We start from the raw sequence: 19,745 nt of genomic DNA, 5'->3' as shown, positions 1-19,745 counted from the left end.
ATATTTGAAAAATATATGGTGAGTCTACTTTAACTTATGAGAAAGCCACTATTACAAATACCTAAGCCACAAAGTCACCTTAGTTTTCAATTTTCAAAAAAACTCAACTTTGAAGATAATTGTCTTCATCTTTTGGACAAAACTTGGACTTAAGATAAATGCTAGTTGAAACTCACAGTAATTTTTTAAATTATCAATAAATTGTCAGAAGAAAGTGAATCAATGAATGAGGTAAAGACTTTTCTCTACTGCCTGAGTTGACAGACCACCCCATCTTAGGCATGAGAATCATTTTAAAAAAAAGAAAACAAAAACCTCCCAAGTTTCTTACCCAAGTTCTCTATGTCATATTGCTAAGTGACCAGAGGAGATATCCTTTCCTGTCTCTCTTTTCCATCATTTAAAGGGGTGAGGGAGTGGAGTGAGGTGGGGAAAATTCTACTCTCTAAATTAATAGGGAACTGGTGAGGAGAATAGCTACACCAAGCTTCTCTCTCTTCTAAGACAGAAAATTACTCTTTGCTACTTAAGTAAAATTGTTATTATTTCCAGAAAGATCAGGAATATCTTTGTCCCATGTTTGATACAAAGAATACGATCTTTCCATCCTAAAGTAAACTTTACTATATAGTTTTCCAGGCTCTGTGGAGTCTGGATCAGATACCCCTATCTGCTCCTTTGGGACTTGCTCTGAACACTACTCAGCAGCTTCCCCAAAGCGTACCTTACTATAGTGGCCTGACTGCTTATGCAGGTTCATATTCTACGGTGGCTTTCTGAGTCCTCGACAGGAGAACACAAAATTTCTATGACTGTATCTGAGGGGGGTCTAGTCTCACTAGAAATGATCTCAGTTAAGTCTCTGTTCTCAAAGTATCAATCAATAAATGAAACAAGGAGAAAACACTCTTCTCATCATTAAGAGTTTAAGAAATACCACGAGAAGCAGTTACATAGCAACTGCAACAGAAAGTTTTTAATTAAGTAGATCAGTCATAACAATGGAACAGTCCTTAGCCCAGAGAAGCAGTTGAGCTAGTAAAGTCAAGTAACCTTAGCAATAAAGTCAGACACTACCCCACATTTGGTACTATGATATAAAAGTGCATTTAATATGTCACTGAACAAAAAGAGAAAAGCTTTTTGACTGTGACTACATTTTACCTCAGAACTTTTCTTTCCAAAGGATTTTCTAATGCCAGTATAATTTTACTAATATACCTGCCTGAATTACTTAACAGCAAGGATATAGATATTTGCCCTACAACAATGATTAGACTGCAAAAACTCTATGAATCAAATAAAGAAAAAATAAGTAAACTGTGGCTCAATTTTTTTTATATTTATGTATTTGAATAACACCATCGTAAATTAAAATTTTCTCCCAAGTTTCCAAACATATACTGCCTATCTTAAAAGTCAGTTTTATTTTACCTTGTTTTATTTTAAAAGCTGTCTGCTAATAATAATCCCAAGAACTAGGCTGAATCCCGTACTATCCTTGCTTGACTGTCAAAATATCACTGCAGCCCAGGTAATACAGTTTAAGAGCAACTTTCTTGGAAGACTAGAAAGAAAACTATAAGCCAATACAGTACTCTACCTTTCTGTTTGTAAATGTGCCAAAAATTCACCCTAGGTATGCATCTAACCTAGGCCTATTACAAAAAGAGATAATGATTTTGTCACCCAGTTCCCAGGAAATGTGAAGATAAGTAATATAAGGCCCACAAAGGGTTCTGAAAAATCAAGGTGTTACCTAAGTATAAAAAGGTGCTACATCCAGATTAAAGATAATTCTCACCTGGATAAGCCCAGATGTGCTTGAACTGGGTTTACGTTTATAGGCCACAAGCTTCCCTGCAGGAGAAAGCCCTGCATAAAAGGGCAGACCTTTGCCTCCATGTAATCTCTCCCTCACTGAATCCAGGGCATCTGTCTGCACAGGAGAGATATCATCCATTTTCCCAGGGGATAATGGACCGTCAGGAGTCTCTGATCCAGATTTCTCAGCCATATCATCTTGGTCTTGACATGATGGCATAGAGATTTTCACACGAGAAGAATAAACAGGAGGATTCTTTTCACCCCGGCTCTTTCGCTGAGAAGCCAACTCAATGATGAAGCTGCCCACCTTAAGTGACTGTGGCATGTTGCTATTGATGTGCTGCGATAAGATGCTCAAAATCTTGTTCCGATCCTCCTCCCAGTTGCAGTCTGAGATGATTTCTATCAGTTTGGTGGGACCACCAGGTGACCTCTGATGCACATAGGAGGTAGAAGAGGATTCCCCTTCATTGCAGGAAGACTTCCAGCTTTTTTCTGATAAAGAATTGAAAGATATTTCTGTATCACAGAATTTTGCACTGAACTTTGAAAAATTTTTATTTTTCCTGAGTTATCAGAAAGTGCCAGGGGCATAGAAATTCAACAGCTGCCCAGTGTCCCATTCCCATGTACTTTCAGTGGTAATTTGACGCTCATAATTTGGGAATTTTCCATGAAAAAAAGAGTCCAGAGAATCAGACTATAAAATCTTCACTATTCTGCTCACTGGGCTCTCTTAATAAAAGGGAGTCCCTCTTAAGACTGCTCTAAAAAGCCATTAACTATTACATAAGAAAGTATTACCTTGCAAACAAAGTATATAACCAAGGTTAGGCTTATTTGGCATAGTGTACTTGCTATCCATATAGGCAAAGCAAAGATACTTGCAAGATGCTTTGTAATATGTGATGGGTAGAGTCAACCCTAAAGAACAGCAACAAGAGAGATGGTGTTTGGTTTAAAAAAAAAAAAGTGTGCTCTATCTCTAGTTTCCACTGCAAATACTTCTGATTTACTTCTGTACCTCTAGATATGATTGCTCCACTTCTACATTTTAGGCAAAACCACTCAAGTGTGTTTATATTCATGGCAACATATTAACTAAATGTATATTCACTAGCTAAATTTCTATAGCAGAATCTCCCAACCAATGTGCTATATTTACAGATATGTCAGGATACAGATCCCCTCAGCCTTCAGGGTGGTCATGCTAATAGGTAGCTTCCTCCACTTGCCCCGGTGTGCTAGCAACATTACCATTTTTTGTGTTTATCATGCCATTAAAAAAAAGTTAGGAGGCACTGCTGCTTAAGCATCTGAAGTTTTAAAGAGCAAAACCAAAAACAAATAGTTAACTCCCTAGACACTACCCTTCATCATAGTAATTCTGGCAGTAGCCTTTACGAGATAAATCAGCGATACTCCTTCCTTTTTCCCTCTGTATTTCTCCAACTGTGGCAACTATTGAGAACCCCAGGGAAAATTTCAGTAGCTAGTGATGCCAATATTGCTGAGGTTTTTATATAAAGAAGTTTAAAAAAAAAAATCACTGACCTCATCCTAAATGTTTCTTGCGACAACATACCATATCAACACCAACAAACTGTATTTCTTAGAACAGGAGTGATAAACACAGCAAATAATTGGAAAAAAACTTATCTATCATCTCTATTTTTAGCAAAATCTAGAAACAGGGTAGGTAGACATGCTCTGGATTGGTAGCTTTGATTTCCCCCCATTATTAGTATAATCCACACCTATGCAATATAAATACTATCAAATGATAAGACCTAGATTTCATTCTGACCTTGTGATTTATCAGAATCATCCTCCAGGTCACAGGTGATTGGTTTCAAGGGCTGCTGTTCAGAATCCGGCTCCTGACAAAGAGAGTAACGCAGAAAATACTTCAATTCAACACATATTTAATATCAATAGAGACTAGGACATGAGAATTAAATTTCTCAAGGAAGCCTAAAACGGTAGAAAGATTAAAGTGCTCAAAGAACATCTTCACATCCACATGCACAGCTGCATTACTACCATATTATACAACCATAAAAACAAGTAGTCTTGCTGTTTAATGTCCTTGACAGTGACTGAGTTACCAAGAAAGAATTAACATTGCACTTCATAGTGTAATTCTAGTAAAGAAGGAAAAATATTTAATGTTCAATGAAACAAGTTTCAGTTATTTAGAAAATTCACCGATGTGGAAAGATGCAAATACTAATAATCACATTAATTAAAACCAAAAATGTTTAAACTTTTAAAAGTTACTCCAACATCAGAAAGAATAATACTTTTAATGACCTTAAGGGAATATTCTCTAGAACACGCATGCAGAGAAACATATAAATTGATATACACATTATGTAAACCTTCTCTGCCCGTTCAGAATTATTTCAAATTATTCCGACAGTAATGCAAATTCTAATACCAGCAACAGGGAATCGGAAGTTAAAAAGAAAAATCTATGCAATAAGTAATTCACCTTTACACTACAGTTCTCAGGACTAGAATGACATGAGCCCTGCTGCTGAAACGATGGGGATGGTGATGGTGATGGTTGTCTCTGTTCCTCTTGTTTTCGTTCATACACTCGAACTCGGGCACAAGTCATCATACTTTCAAAGTACAAGTAGACTGGATCCTTGTCTTCTTCCCGAATCTGTAAGTTTCATACAACAAAACACTCCAAACACTGGGGAAAAAAGTCTCTGAGACTCCCAAAGGAAAAGGATGTTTAATCTTTGCTTCTATTACAACACTTAAGAAATTTTAATGCAAACTTTAAAGTTAAATAGTACAATTACAGTTTGTATGTGCTGAATCTTGGGGGAGTTAGAAAGGATCTGGTTCTCTTTCAAGAAAATTCAGCACACCAGAGCAGTGCTTCTCAAATTATCTGCAGTGAAGGATAAATTTCTTAATTACCTGTCACACACAGACTGATACTTTTGTAAAATAAATTACTAGAAAAACAAAGGCCAGGTTTTTCAGTATTAGATTTAATAGATAAAAATTTCTCTATCAACTTGTAGCGAAAGTTTCTAAACATCTACTCTCATTTTCTATACTTATTTCATCACAGACTAATAGACAGTTATGGGTCAGCACTGTATGAGGCCACACTGAATAGCACTGCACTAAAAGATCTTCTTCAATTTAATGGACTGTAAAGACTGAAATGGATTTATTAATAATCAGAAATGCTTAAGCTATTAACACAAGAGAAGCGTCAGCTCTTTTACCTATCATCTTCACTTGGTCATGCAAATGTTATTTTAAATCTTGAACTTTATTGTATATAAAGAAATTTGCTTTAAAAAGATCAGTTATTTTTTAAAGCTTCTTCCTACTGCTTTTCTAATAACATGTACTACATACATCTTAATCACTCAATATTCTATACTACAGGAATAAGAGTACCTTTTGCAAGTCATGTTTAAAAAAAAAAAAAAAGGCCCATCTTTATATGATCCTTCTAAAGAGAGATTTGGCTATCTTTAAGAATTACAGTAATCCTGCACAGGTCCACTGACACACAGCTTTTCATCAACAGTAAATACTACAGTACTACATGATCCTCGGTTGGCTGAATCCACACATGCAGAATTATGGACACAGAGGGTTAACTGTAACATAATATGCGGACTTTTGACTGCACAGAGGGTCCACACTCTTAACCCCTGTGTTGTTCAAAGGTCAACCATACTACTATTCACTCTACTTTTAATGACATTTTTTTAAGTGCCATCAATTAAACTGACTAAATCAGAAAGAGAGATGGCTTGCAGACATATTACCTGAAAGCACCATGATTCACAGAATACAAACCAAAAATCTAGTTGAAACCCATCATCTTTACAAATGATTTTTGTAACTTTCAATAAAAGATGTTAACACCAAGCTTACCACAGGATTGGGTTTGGGAGTATATGCCCTTGCAGGTTTAATTCCAGTGAGCAGTTTGCCCTTTACAGTAGTAGATAAAACTTCTGGCTGAGGCAACAACAATGGTTTCATAGGCTCAATGACAGAAGGCGTTGGGATATAAACTGGCTCTGGATCTACTTCACCTTCTACTTTCACCCATAATGGGTAATGTCGAACAGGCTGTTCAGGCTCTGTTTCACATATAGCTTAACAAAAAGAAGGGTAAGATTGTTAGATGCCTTTGGCAACAAAAGTTCACTGAGGCATTGCCAAAACAAAATATGCTCCCTCATAAAAAGCACCAACTCATTAAAATAATCAAACAGAGGCCCCCTAAGAAAACCTTTAGTTGCCCTCATGCACCTTAATTCATTCATCTATTAACCAAATATTTGTTGAATACCTATTACAAATCAGATACTGTTTTAGACACTAGAGTGAAAACAGCTATGACTAAAACAAAGTTCTTGGGATTCCCTGGTGGCGCAGTGGTTGAGAATCTGCCTGCTAATGCAGGGGACACGGGTTTGAGCCCTGGTCTGGGAAGATCCCCACATGCCACGGAGCAACTAGGCCCGTGAGCCACAATTACTGAGCCTGCGCGTCTGGAGCCTGTGCTCCGCAACAAGAGAGGCCACGATAATGAGAGGCCCGCACACCGCGATGAAGAGTGGCCCCCACTTGCCACAACTAGAGAAAGCCCTCGCACAGAAACGAAGACCCAACACAGCCATAAATAAATAAAAATTAAAATTAAAAAAAAAACAAAAAAAAAACAAAGTTCTTGCCTTCACAGAGTTTATAATCCATAGGAGAAAACAAACTAATAAACATACAGTATCAAGTAAAAAGAGCATCATTGAACAATATAGCTGGGTAAATAAGGGATGAAGAGTTAACAGGAGATGCTATTATATTTAACATGGTCAGAAGAGACTTTCTCTAGTATCTTGGAAAGGTAATCATTCTATACTACGCTTTTTAATTTTACAAATAACAAATATTTATTGAACCTTACTATGTACAGACTCTAAGCACTTAATATGTTTTAAATCATGTAACTGTAACAAGAGTCCTTGAGGTATTATTATTCCCATTTTGCAGAAGCTGAGGTTCAGGGAAGTCCATCAGTAAGAGGCAAAAGCAGGATCAAACCCAGTCAATCTGGCTCCAGAGCTGTTTCTGTTGCCTTCTGAAGACAAATTCTATTCAAAAGTTAGCCTGAACTCCACACAGGAGCAAAAATACATTTAATACAAAGCAATGAAACCTGACTGAGATGAAATCATACTATCAACAAGTTCTACACAAAGGAAAACGTGCATTGATTATTTAACCAAATTAAATGGAGGATCTAGGTTAATAGGCTGCTGGCTTTATTCTTAAAGCAAACTGCCCAATCCCATCAAGAAGACACAGAAGCAAACCTTGTTTTTTGAATTTCAAAGGTCAGTGCTCTGAGAGGATGTAGCTGACTCTGAACCAAAGACCCAAAATCTATGCCTAAAGTCACATAAAATGTGACTACGCAGCAACTGACACTTAATCAGACACTTAATCTTTTATAACAAAGCAGTATCCAAACTGCTACCAGATTTCATAAGAAGTACATCTGCTCTGAACATTAAGACCCAACTAGTAAAGAACAATTTTGCCCAAAAGTCTCCTAAGGCTAACATCATTCAGAGCATAACCACAAAATACTGAATAAAGGCTTAAAATAGGGAGGAAAAAACCTTCAGAGCTAGAATGTGATTGGACCAATTAATTAGCTACTTAGCAGTCTCTGTTATCCAACTTTTATAACGTAGCTTATTTATCACAAAATTCACAAAGGCTGGTAAGACCCCAGTATTCATTCATGTATTCAAATATTTAAATGTTCACTATGTATCAGACTTTGTAGATACAGTAATGAACAAAACTGACAAAAACCCCTGCCTTTATGGAGCTTACATTTAAATTGGAGGGAAGAGGGTAAGACAGGCAATAAACAAGACAAATAATGAAAATATGTTGGATTTTGGTAAGTGCTTACGAGAAAAAAAAAAGCAGAGAGAAGTAAATAGTATGTTTAGTGAGTATGTATTTTGAGGGGGAGTGCTGCAATTTTTAAAAGGGTAACCAGGGGGACTTCCCTGGCAGTCCAGTGGTTAAGACTTGGCCTTCCAATGCAGGGGGTGCGGGTTCAATCCCTGGTCAGGGAACTATGATCCCACATGCCTCATGGCCAAAAAAAACCCCAAAACACAGGGCTTCCCTGGTGGCGCAGTGGTTGGGGGTCCGCCTGCCAATGCAGGGGACACAGGTTCGAGCCCTGGTCCGGGAAGATCCCACATGCCGTGAAGCGGCTGAGCCTGTGCGCCACAACTACTGAGCCTGTGCTCTAGAGCCCGCCAACCACAACTACTGAGCCCGTGTGCCACAACTACTGAAGCCCATGTGCCTAGAGCCTGAGGTCTGCAACAAGAGAAGCCACCACAGTGAGAAGCCCGCGCACCCGCAACGAAGAGTAGCCTCCGCTCGCCTCAACTGGAGAAAGCTGTGCGCAGCAACGAAGACCCAATGCAGCCAAAAATAAATAAATAAATTCATAAAAATCAAAAAACAAAACATAAAACAGAAGCAATATTGTAACAAATAAAGACTTTAAAAAAAAAAGGTCCACATCAAAAAAAAACTCTTAAAAGTAATAATAATAGTAATAAAAGGGCAACCAGGGATGACCTTACAATGAAGGTGGTGTATATAGAGCCTCTACCACTCATTTGGTTAAAGCTTTATTGTCTAGTTTTACGAATTATTTCACACACATATTAATTCTACTACAAAAATAAAAGCCTTCAGGCAGGTCAAGTACTATTGTCTTACCTCTCTTAATCATCTTTCAACGATTTTCTAAGCCTCCATAAACTAATGATTATAATAAGTAAAGAACCCTTCTCATCTTTTTTTCTTTTGAAAATAATAGCTCCTAAATATACAATACAATACTTCAGAAGAAACCCTCTTAAAATGTCTGAAAACATTCTAATTCCTCATAGGGAATCAAAGACAACTCTAAAGTTTCAATTGTGGATAAGAGGGAAAATGGTGGTTCCAATAAATAGGAGAGTTCACAAAACCTAATGAATTGAGTTCTGTTTAGGACATGTAAGACTGGAGTGACAGCAACATAACCAAGTAGGGTAAGAAATAAAAATTAGGACTGTCATTGGCAGAGACTACACCTGAAGCCATGAAAATGGACAGACTCCACACAAGGGCCAAAACAACAGTCCACTTCCTCACACTCCATTAGCCCACTGTCCACCTGATTCCTTTACACAGCCTGGAATACAGGATAGAGCACTTCTCTGCTCCCCTCACAATACACTAGAGATCCTCGTACCCCTTCATCTGAAACCCAGATAAAGGGAGCTAGCAAAGGCAGGATAAGGGGAGAACCAGAGTAGCATATATTCACAGAAACCAAGAACAGAAACCTGTTTCAAGAAAGAATTAATATCCCCTCATTTCTACTCAAATGCCTTCTAAAATACACTATCTTCCCAAGGTTCCCTAGCGTTATCACTCTGTCTTCTGAGTTCTCGATAAGTCTTTTGTTCATGACACTTAAAACATATGGCACTTTTGTTATTGTGGCACTTAAAATTACCATAAATATATATCTACATGTTTACCATATACCTGTTTCATCAAACTGACAGTAACCTCTTACAGACGGACTTAGAAGCTAATTATCTGTATCTTAACTCCTCTCACTCCTAGCAGTGCCCAGTGTACTTGCTCCATAAATGAAGTGTCAGACATGCAAGTCCCAGAAAACTGCTGTGCTAATAATCAGCATACTATATTCATCTCCCTCCTATTTTGAAGACATTTTCAACCTTTTTATTGTGAAATATAATACCCATAAAGTGCAGAAACAATGTATATACACCTTAATACATATTAACAAATACATTGTACAACCATGTAAACACTCTACAGATTAAGAAATGAAATACTGCCATAAACCCCGGAAACCTTTGCATGCTTTTCTCAGTCATAATCCTTCCCACAAGAGACTCACTTAAATGACAGCCACCTCCCTGCTTTCCTTTTTTAACACCAAACATCACACCTAAACATCATAGCTTAATTTTGCCTGCTTTTGGACTATACTACAAAGCTACAGTAATCAAGACAGTATGGTACTGGCACAAAAACAGAAATATAGATCAATGGAACACGATAGAAAGCTCAGAGATAAATCCACACACATATGGTCACCTTATTTTTGATAAAGGAGGCAAGAATATACAATGGAGAAAAGACAGCCTCTTCAATAAGTGGTGCTGGGAAAACTGGACAGCTACATGTAAAAGAATGAAATTAGAACACTCCCTAACACCATACACAAAAATAAACTCAAAATGGATTAAAGACCAAAATGTAAGGCCAGACACTATAAAACTCTTAGAGGAAAACATAGGCAGAACACTCTATGACATAAATCACATCAATATCCTTTTTGACCCGCCTCCTAGAGAAATGGAAATAAAAACAAAAATAAACAAATGGGACCTAATGAAACTTAAAAGCTTTTGCACAGCAAAGGAAAACATAAACAAGAAGAAAAGACAACCCTCAGAATGGGAGAAAATGTTTGCAAATGAAGCAACTGACTAAGGATTAATCTCCAAAATTTACAAGCAGCTCATGCAGCTCAATATCAAAAAACCAAACAACCCAATCCAAAAATGGGCAGAAGACCTAAATAGACATTTCTCCAAAGAAGATATACAGATTGCCAACAAACACATGAAAAGGATGCTCAACATCACTAATCACTAGAAAAATGCAAATCAAAACTACAATGAGGTATCACCTCATACCAGTCAGAACGGCCATCATCAAAAAATCTACAAACAATAAATGCTGGAGAGGGTGTGGAGAAAAGGGAACCCTCTTGCACTGTTGGTGGGAATGTAAATTGATACAGCCACTATGGAGAACAGTATGGAGGTTCCTTAAAAAACTAAAAATAGAACTACCATACGATCCAGCAATCCCACTACTGAGCATATACCCTGAGAAAACCATAATTCAAAAAGAGTCATGTACCACAATGTTCACTGCAGCTCTATTTACAATAGCCAGGACATGGAAGCAACCTAAGTGTCCATCAACAGGTGAATGGATAAAGAAGATGTGGCACATATATACAATGGAATATTACTCAGTCATAAAAAGAAATGAAACTGAGTAATTTGTAGTGAGGTGGATGGACCTAGAGTCTGTCATACAGAGTGAAGTTAAGTCAGAACGAGAAAAATACTGTATGCTAAAACATATATATGGAATCTAAAAAAAAAAAAGTGGCTCTGAAGAACCTAGGAGCAGGACAGGAATAAAGACGCAGACGTAGAGAATGGACTTGAGGACATGGGGAGGGGGAAGGGTAAGCTGGGACGAAGTGAGAGAGTGGCATGGACATAAATACACTACCAAATGTAAAATAGATAGCTAGTGGGAAGCAGGTGCATAGCACAGGGAGATCAGCTTGGTGCTTTGTGACCACCTAGAGGGGTGGGATAGGGAGGGTGGGAGGGAGACGCAAGAGGGAGGAGATATGGGGATATATGTATATGTGTAGCTGATTCACTTTGTTATAAAGCAGAAACTAATGCACCATTGTAAAGCAATTATACTCCAATAAAGATGTTAAAAAATATAATAATAATTTTGCCTACTTTTGAAATCTTTAAAGCATAATTACAGAGATGTGTTCTTTGCGTACCTTTTTTTCTTCTCACACAACATATCTGTAAAATGCATCTATATGCTGTTGCACATAATTCATTTATTTTTACTGTGGTATACTACTCCACTGATTATTCATACTATTATTTATTCATTCTACTGCTATTAGGTATCTGGGTTTGTTTTCAGATTTTAGTTACTCTGAGTCTTGGTGCCATAAACATTGTTGTAGACCGCAGTTCTGCTGGTTACTTAGGAGTCAAACTGCTAGATCAAGGGCATGTGAACCACCAATTTCAGTAGGTACTGTCAAACTACTTTCCAAAGTGGTTATACCAATTTACATTCCCATTAGCAGTGCATGAGAGTTCCCATTTATCAAGAGTTGATATTATCAGAGGATTTTTGTTATAACCATTCTGGCAGGCATGTAGTGGAATCTTGCTGTGGATGTAGTTTGCATTTCCAATTATAAATGAGATGTTCAACATCCCTCCTGGCTATTTCTAGGTCCTTGCATTTTCATATAAATTTTGGAATCAGCTTTTCAAGCTTCACATAAAAAGCTGTCAAGATTTTGATTAGGATTGCAATGAAATTACAGATGAAAAAGAGAAGGAATACCATTACAATATCCAGTTTTGCTTGCTAACAGTTTTTTGGTTTTTTTGGTTTTTTGTTTTTTAATTTAAGAATGGATATTGAGAGGTTTCTGGGGAGATGGTGGAGTAGGCAGCACCGCATATATAACTCCAGATCTGAACAACAACTGTACTGACAGAATCTGTCTGATGTATTTTGAAATTCTGGAGTGTGCTGAAGGCTTACAACTTCCAGGGGAAGACTTGGACAGTAAACTTTGTGTTCAATTTCAGCTCTTGGCACAATAGCAGTTACCCACTCTTCATCCCTCTTGTCACCTGGCAGGCAGCTGGGCATGTGTTCCTGGAGCAGCTTACACACAGTGGGAGCCAGGGTGAGCAGAAAGGACCCTGTCTTCCAAATGTCAGGGATCTCTACTCTGACTGCTGCTTCTGGCAACAGAGGTGCAGACAAAGAGGCAGGAAGCCATTGCTGCTGAAGCTCCCCACACTATCGCAAGGCGTTACCCCTTTGTCTAACAGAAAACCCTGAGGAAGGAGAATCTGATTTCCAGAGTTACCACATTATTAGACTCAAATGTCTAGTGTTCCACAAAACATCACAAGGCATACAAAGAAACAAGAAAGTATGGCCAATTCAAAGGAAAAAAATAAATCAACAAACTGTCCCTGAAAAGGACCTAATGACAGATATACCAAAGACTTTAAAACAACTGTCTTAAAGATACTCAAAAAAATAAAGGCAGATGTGGAGAAAGTCAAGAAAACAATGTGTGAGTAAAATGGAAATACTGATAAAGAGACATAAAACCTGAAAGAAACCAAAAAGCAATTCTGGAGCTGGAAAGTACAGTAACTAAAATGAAAAATTAGCTAGAGGGATTCAAAGACAGATTTGAACAGGCAAAAGAATCAGTGAACTTGAAGATCAGACAATGGAAATCATGGAGTCTGAGGAACAGGAATAAAAGAGATTAAAGACAAGTGAATAGAGCCTAAGGACCTGTGTGATACCATCAAGTGGACCAATATAGGCTTCACAGGCATTCCAGAGAGAGAAGAGAAAAAGAAATGGGTAGAGAGAACATCTGAAGAAATAACAGCTGAAAACTTTCAAACTTCAAGGAAAGACATGAATATAAACATCCAGAAAGCCCAACAAATTCCAAGATGAACTCACAGAGACCCACACTGAGACACACTATAATCAAACTTTCAAAAGAGAAAGACAAGCAGCAAGAAACGAATCATCACAAGGGATCCTCAATAGAAATATGAGCAGATTACTCATCTGAAACTTTGGAAGCCACCAGAGAGTGAGCTGATCTATTCAAAGTGCTAAAATCCTATATGTGGCAAAACTGTCCTTCAATAGTGAGGGAGAAATTAAATTCTCAGATAAACAAAAGCTGAGGTAGTTCATGACCATTAAACCTGCCTGCAAAAAATATTCAAGGGAGTTCTGCAAGGTGAAATGAAAGGACACTAGACAATAATTCAAACTTATATGGAAAAATAAAGATCTCACTACAGGTAAATACATGGGCAATTATAAAAGCCAGTTATTATTATAACAATGGTTTGTAACTGCACTTTCCATTTTCTACAGGATTTGAGAGAGTAATACATTTAAAGGGAAAAAATCATTACTATGAAAGTTAGCATTACTGTATTTTAGTTTATAACTCCAAATCTTGTTTTCTACATAATTTAAGAATTAAGGCACTTTAAAAAATTATTTATGTTTTTGAAGACACAATGTATAAATATGTAATACTGTGACATCAACAACCAAAAGATATGGAAACACAGCTATAAAGGAGAAGAGTTTTTCTATGTTATTCAAGTTAAGTTGGTATAAATTCAAATTAGAATGTTATAACTTCAGGATGGTAAATGTAACCCCTATGGTAACCACAAAAAAATAGCTATAGAATACCCGTAAAGGAAATGAGGAAAAAATTTAAACATTTCACAACAAAATATCAACTAAACACAAAATAATAAAGTAATGTAGGAAATGAGGAACTAAAGAGTTTTAAGGCATATAGAAAACAAACAGCACAATGACAGAAGTCCCTCCTTATCAATAATTATTTTAAATGTAAATAGATTAAATTCTCCCATCAAAAGAAAGATCGGCAGAATCAATTAAAAAAACGCATGATCCAACTACACCCTGTGTACAAGAGACTCACTTGAGAGCCAAAGATACAAACAGGTTGAAAGTGAAAGGATGGAAAATGATATTCCATGCAAGTAATAACTAAAAGAGAACAGGGATGGCTATACCAAGATCAGACAAAGTAAACATTAAATCAAAAAAGGTTGCAAGAGACAAAGAAGGACATTATATATTAATAAAAGGTTCAATCCATCCAGAAGAAATAACTATCACATTTACACACCTAATGACAGACCACCAAAATACGTGATGCAAAAACTAACAGAATTGTATTAGATGGCATCTTCTTCCTTCATAATGCTGTTTCGCCTACATTGAAAATCTGTAGTTTAGTGTAGCAACCTTCATTAATTATGTGAGATAGATCTTCTGGATAACTTGCTGCAGCTTCTATATCAGCACTTGCTGCTTCTCCTTGCACTTTTATGTTACTGAAGACAGCTTCTTTCCATAAACTTCAAGAACCAACCACAGCTAGCTTCAAACTTTTCTTCTGCAGCTTCTTCACCTCTCTCAGCAGCCTTCATAGAATTGAAAAGAGTTAGGGCCTTGCTCTTGATTAGGCTTTGGCTTAAGGGAATGTTGTGACTGGTTTGATATTCTATTCAAACCACTTAAACTTTCTGAATGTCAGCAGTAAGACTGTTTCGCTTTCTTATTATTCATGTATTCACTGAAGTAGCATTTTTAATTTCCTTCAAGAACTTTTCCTTTGCATTCACAACTTGGCTAACTGTTTGGTGCAACAGGCCTAGCTTTCAGCCCATCTCAGCTTTTGACATGCCCTCCTCACTAAGCTTAATCATTTCCAACTTTGATTTAAAATGAGAGATGTAAGACTCTTCCTTTCACTTGAAAACTTAGAGGCCATTGTAGGGTTATTAATCGGCCTTATTTCAATATTGTTGTGTCTCAGGAAATAGGGAGGTCAAGGAGAGGGAGAGAGATGGGAAAGAGCCAGTAGCTAGAGTAGCCAGAACACACACAACATTTATTAAATTTGCCATCTTATATCGGTGCAATTCATAGAGCCCCAAAACAATTACATTAGTAACATCAGAGATCACTGATCAAGGATCACCAAAACAAGTGTAATTATAATGAAAAAGTTTGAAATATTGTGAGAATTACCAAACTATGACACAAAGACACAAAGGGAGCGTATGTTGCTGGAAAACATGGTGCCAAAAGACTTGCTGGACGCCAGATTGCCACAAACCTTCAATTTATAAAAACTGCAGGGGCTTCCCTGGTGGCGCAGTGGTTGAGAGTCTGCCTGCCAATGCAGGGGACGTGGGTTCGAGCCCTGGTCTGGGAGGATCCCACATGCTGCGGAGCAACTGGGCCCGTGAGCCACAACTGCTGAGCCTGCGCGTCTGGAGCCTGTGCTCCACAACGAGAGGCCCGCGCACTGCGATGAAGAGTGGCCCCCGCTTGCCGCAACTAGAGAAAGCCCTCGCACAGAAACGAAGACCCAACACACCCAAAAATAAATAAATAAATAAATAAATTATAAAAACTGCAGTATCTGCAAAGCACAATAAAGCCAAATGCAATAAAATGAGGTATGTGAATATCTTTTTCTTTATCCCAACTACATCAGCTTTATAGTAAGTCTTAAAATCAGGTAGTGTAAGTCTATCAACTATGTTCTTTATCGAAGTTATTTATTAAAGGACTATTCTAAGTCCTTTGTTTTCCATATAAATTTTAGAAACAACTCGCCAATTTCTACCAGAAGAAGTCTGTTGAGGTTTTGATTGGAACAGCATCAAATTTATAAATCAATCTGAGGAAAACTGTATCTCACCAACAGAGTCCTCTGATGCATGAAAACTGTGTACCTCTCCATTTACTTAGATCTTTTAAAGTGATCTCAGCACTTTTTAGTATAAAGTGGGTTTTTTTTGCAACTTTTGTTAGATTTATCCTTAAGCATTTCATTTCTTTGTATGTTCTTTAAATGGTATTTTTAACTCCAATTTCCAGTTGTTCATTGGTATATATACAAATACACTGTATACTGATATTGTTGTATGCTGTAACCTCACTAAACTAACTTACAGTTCTAGTAGCTTTTTTGTAGATTCCCTAGAATTTCCCTATCTATGAAAAAGCCAATTTTATTTCTTCCTTTCCAACCTGGATGCATTTTCTTTTTCATGCCTTACTGCACTGGCTAGAATGTATGATGTTAAATAGACATGATGAAAGAGGACAATATTCCTCACTCCTCATCTCTGGGGAAAAGCACTCAGCACCATTAGTATGTTGGCTGTAGAGTTTTTGTTTTTTGTTTTTGTTTGTGTTATAATATTTATTTATTTATTTGGTTGTGCCAGGTCTTAGTTGGGGCTCGCGGGCTCCTTAGTTGCAGCACTTGGGTTCCTTAGTTGTGGCATGCGAATTCTTACTTGCAGCATGCATGTGGGATCTAGCTCCCTGACCAGGGATCGAAACCAGGCCCCTTACATTGGGAGTGCAAAGTCTTACCCACTGCGCCACCAGCGATGTCCCTGTAGAGTTTTTTATAGATGCTCTTTATCAGGTTGAGGAAGTCTCCTTCTAGTCCTAGTGTGCTTAAGAACTTTTACCAGAAATGGATTTTGTCAATTTTTCAAAATGTCTATTGAAATCATCATATGGCATTTTTTAAAAAGTCTGTTATGGGGCTTCCCTGGTGGCGCAGTGGTTGAGGGTCTGCCTGCCAACGCAGGGGACGCGGGTTCGAGCCCTGGTCTGGGAGGATCCCACATGCCGCAGAGTGACTAGGCCCATGAGCCACAATTGCTGAGCCTGCACGTCTGGAGCCTGTGCTCTGCAACAAGAGAGGCCGCGACAGTGAGAGGCCCGCGCATCGCGATGAAGAGTGGCCCCCATTTGCCGCAACTAGAGAAAGCCCTCGTACAGAAACAAAGACCCAACACAGCCAAAAATAAATAATAAATAAAAATTAAAAAAAAAAAAGTCTGTTACAGTAATGGGGAACTACAGTGATTATTTTCAGGTGTTAAATTAACCTGCGGACCTGGAATAAATCCCACTAGGCCGTGATGTACTATCCTTCAAATATACTCTTGGATTTGATTTGCTAAATTTTCATTTATAATTTATATATATATATATATATATATATATTCATCCCTCAGGGATATTACTCTACAGTTCTATTGTAATGTCTTTTTCTAGTTTGAGTATCAGGGTAATGCTGGTCTCATAGAATAAAACCATTTTACGGAAGTGTTTGTGTAGACTGGATATTATTTCTTCCTTAAACAGTTTTGTAGAATTAAACATGAAGACATCTGGAACTGGTGTCATTATTGTGGGAGTTTTCACTACAAGTTCACAGGTACAGGGCTAAGCAATTACTTATTTCTTCTTAAGTGAGTCTGGTAGCTTTGTGTCTTTCAAAAAATTCATTTCATCTAAGTTGTCCAATTTATTGGCATAAAATTGTTCCTAATATTTCCTTATTATCCTTTTAAAGTCTGCAGTAATGTTACTTCTCATCCCTGATATTGGTAATTTTTGTGTTCTTTTTTCCTAATCAGTTTCCTACAGATATCAATTTTATTGATGACTCGTAGGTATACATCTCCAACAAAATTCTAAGTGGTCTGAGAAAGGAGGAACACCAGATTTTTAATCCTTTGTCATGGTACAACCCGCAGCAGCTAAGCACAGTACTTTTATATCAATACCACCTGCAGTATTTTTAGACAAATGCAAGAGTAAATAGGTGATAAGAGTGAAGGCCAAATTTCAGAAATTGTATCTTACACAGTAGAAAAAACACAAAGACTTGGAAAACTTGGGTTCAAATCCCTACCGCTCACTTAACAGCAATGTGACCTTGAGGAAGAAGTCACTTAAACACTCTAAGCACTCGGTTAGTGTATTTGCAAAATGGAGAAACCTCCTTATCACAAAAGGTTGCAAGATTTAAATGACATACCCTTATACAGTGCTCTTCACAAAGACTGTCTAATAACGTTAGTATCCCTCTGTTCACATCAATGGATTAATGGGCCACTAATGGCAGAACAATTTTTAAGTCTATTACAATGACAAAAAAAGCTATCATCAAATGCCTAGATTTCATGCATTAAAAACACTAATTTTTAATTTATACATTAACTACAGAATAAATACACAAACACGAAAAAATTCAAGCTGTACAAAATGACACAAAAATGAAAGGCAAGTCTTCCACCCTACCCAGTGTCACAGTCCCCACGACTGACTACTTTCAACCATTTGTGTTTAGTTTTGGTGGTTACCTCAATAATCCTAAATCAAACACTTCCCCTCAACTCCATGATTTAGCAGTAGCTAAACTGCTGATTTCTGTTCTAAAATTCTATTTGGAACTTTAGCAATTTGTATATGCCAATTCTAAAAATCGAAATACCAATACATTTGCTTACAAAATTATGCTTATGTGATCAATCCTTGTAGAATCAACTAATGTGACTGACCCCTTAAAGGAAGAAAATGTAATTCTATACCACTAAATTTGTTGAAACTATCCAACAGATTCTCTTTTCTTATACTCTTAATTGCTCAAAATTTTACCAAAAATTGTATTGGTTCATAGTTGGACCATAATTTTCCTGTACAAATTTTTTCCTTCCAGTGTTCTTAATTGTTTTTTTAATTGATGAAGGTGGCGTGAATCTTCACCTAAACATTAATCATCCAGGTTCTTAACGATGTCATTTCTTAAAATAAACCTAATATTCTCTTAAAGATAGTCTTCTCAGCATCTTTAGATTTTCTACTTTAAATGAGACTACTTGCTTTCTAGTCTTGCTTTGTAGTTGTCATCCTAAGATTGTTTTCTCCCCCTCTTGGGCCGGGTCCACAATTCACCAGATGTTATCTCATGCTTCTTGAATTTTTTGTTTTCCATTTTCTGGAGCACAACCTCAAGAAATTCACCAGGAGTCTGTAAGAGATCAACTTCCTGCATCCTGATTGTATGTTTTAATATATCTCTATCTCATGCATAATTATAAATTATGGTTTATAATTTGGCCAAGAGTGCTAGGTTAAAAATTCATCCAATCCCCACTTGACTCTAATTTTTTTTTTTGGGGGGGGGGGCTTAGTCGAGTCTTAGTTGCATCACACAGTATCTTTCATTGCAGTGCGCAGGCTCCTCGCTGCGGCACGTGGGCTTCTCTCTAGTTGTGGTGCGTGAGCTCCAGAGCGAGTGGGCTCTGTAGTTGTGGTGCACGGGCTTCCAGTTGCCCCACGGCATACGGGATCCTCCCCGACGAGGGATCGAACCTGCATCCCCTGCATTGGAAGGCGAATTCTCAACCACTGGACCACCAGGTAAGTCCCTAGACTCTGATTTTAGAAACAATGATTCAAACGTCCTGTGTTACTTTGATATCAAACTGATTCTAAATCCTTCCTAGGAAAAGTGCCTTCTC

General features: G+C 37.5%; 1 protein-coding gene across 27 annotated transcripts in view; it reads right to left on the bottom strand.

Annotated features, from left to right (window-relative positions):
• Positions 1-19,745, bottom strand: part of MGA (MAX dimerization protein MGA) — a 159,373-nt gene that overhangs the window by 24,829 nt on the left and 114,799 nt on the right. For 22 of the 27 annotated variants that reach the window (XM_082449422.1, XM_082449412.1, XM_082449411.1 and 19 more), the window contains 4 exons: positions 5,746-5,972; positions 4,322-4,498; positions 3,635-3,707; positions 1,805-2,322 (listed from right to left, as the gene is read on the bottom strand). In XM_082449422.1, the coding sequence (XP_082305548.1) occupies positions 1,805-2,322; positions 3,635-3,707; positions 4,322-4,498; positions 5,746-5,972 (995 nt within the window). Of the gene's footprint in view, positions 1-1,804; positions 2,323-3,634; positions 3,708-4,321; positions 4,499-5,745; positions 5,973-12,639; positions 14,823-19,745 lie in introns of those variants that run through there. The other 5 variants (XM_082449419.1, XM_082449404.1, XM_082449405.1 and 2 more) reach the window with 3 other exon arrangements.

Source organism: Balaenoptera physalus, assembly GCF_965194825.1.
Source record: "Balaenoptera physalus genome assembly, chromosome: 2".
In the NCBI taxonomy this organism is placed as follows: Eukaryota; Metazoa; Chordata; class Mammalia; order Artiodactyla; family Balaenopteridae; genus Balaenoptera; species Balaenoptera physalus.
Note: the sequence above shows the minus strand (reverse complement) of the source record. Positions and strands in the feature narration are given on the sequence as shown.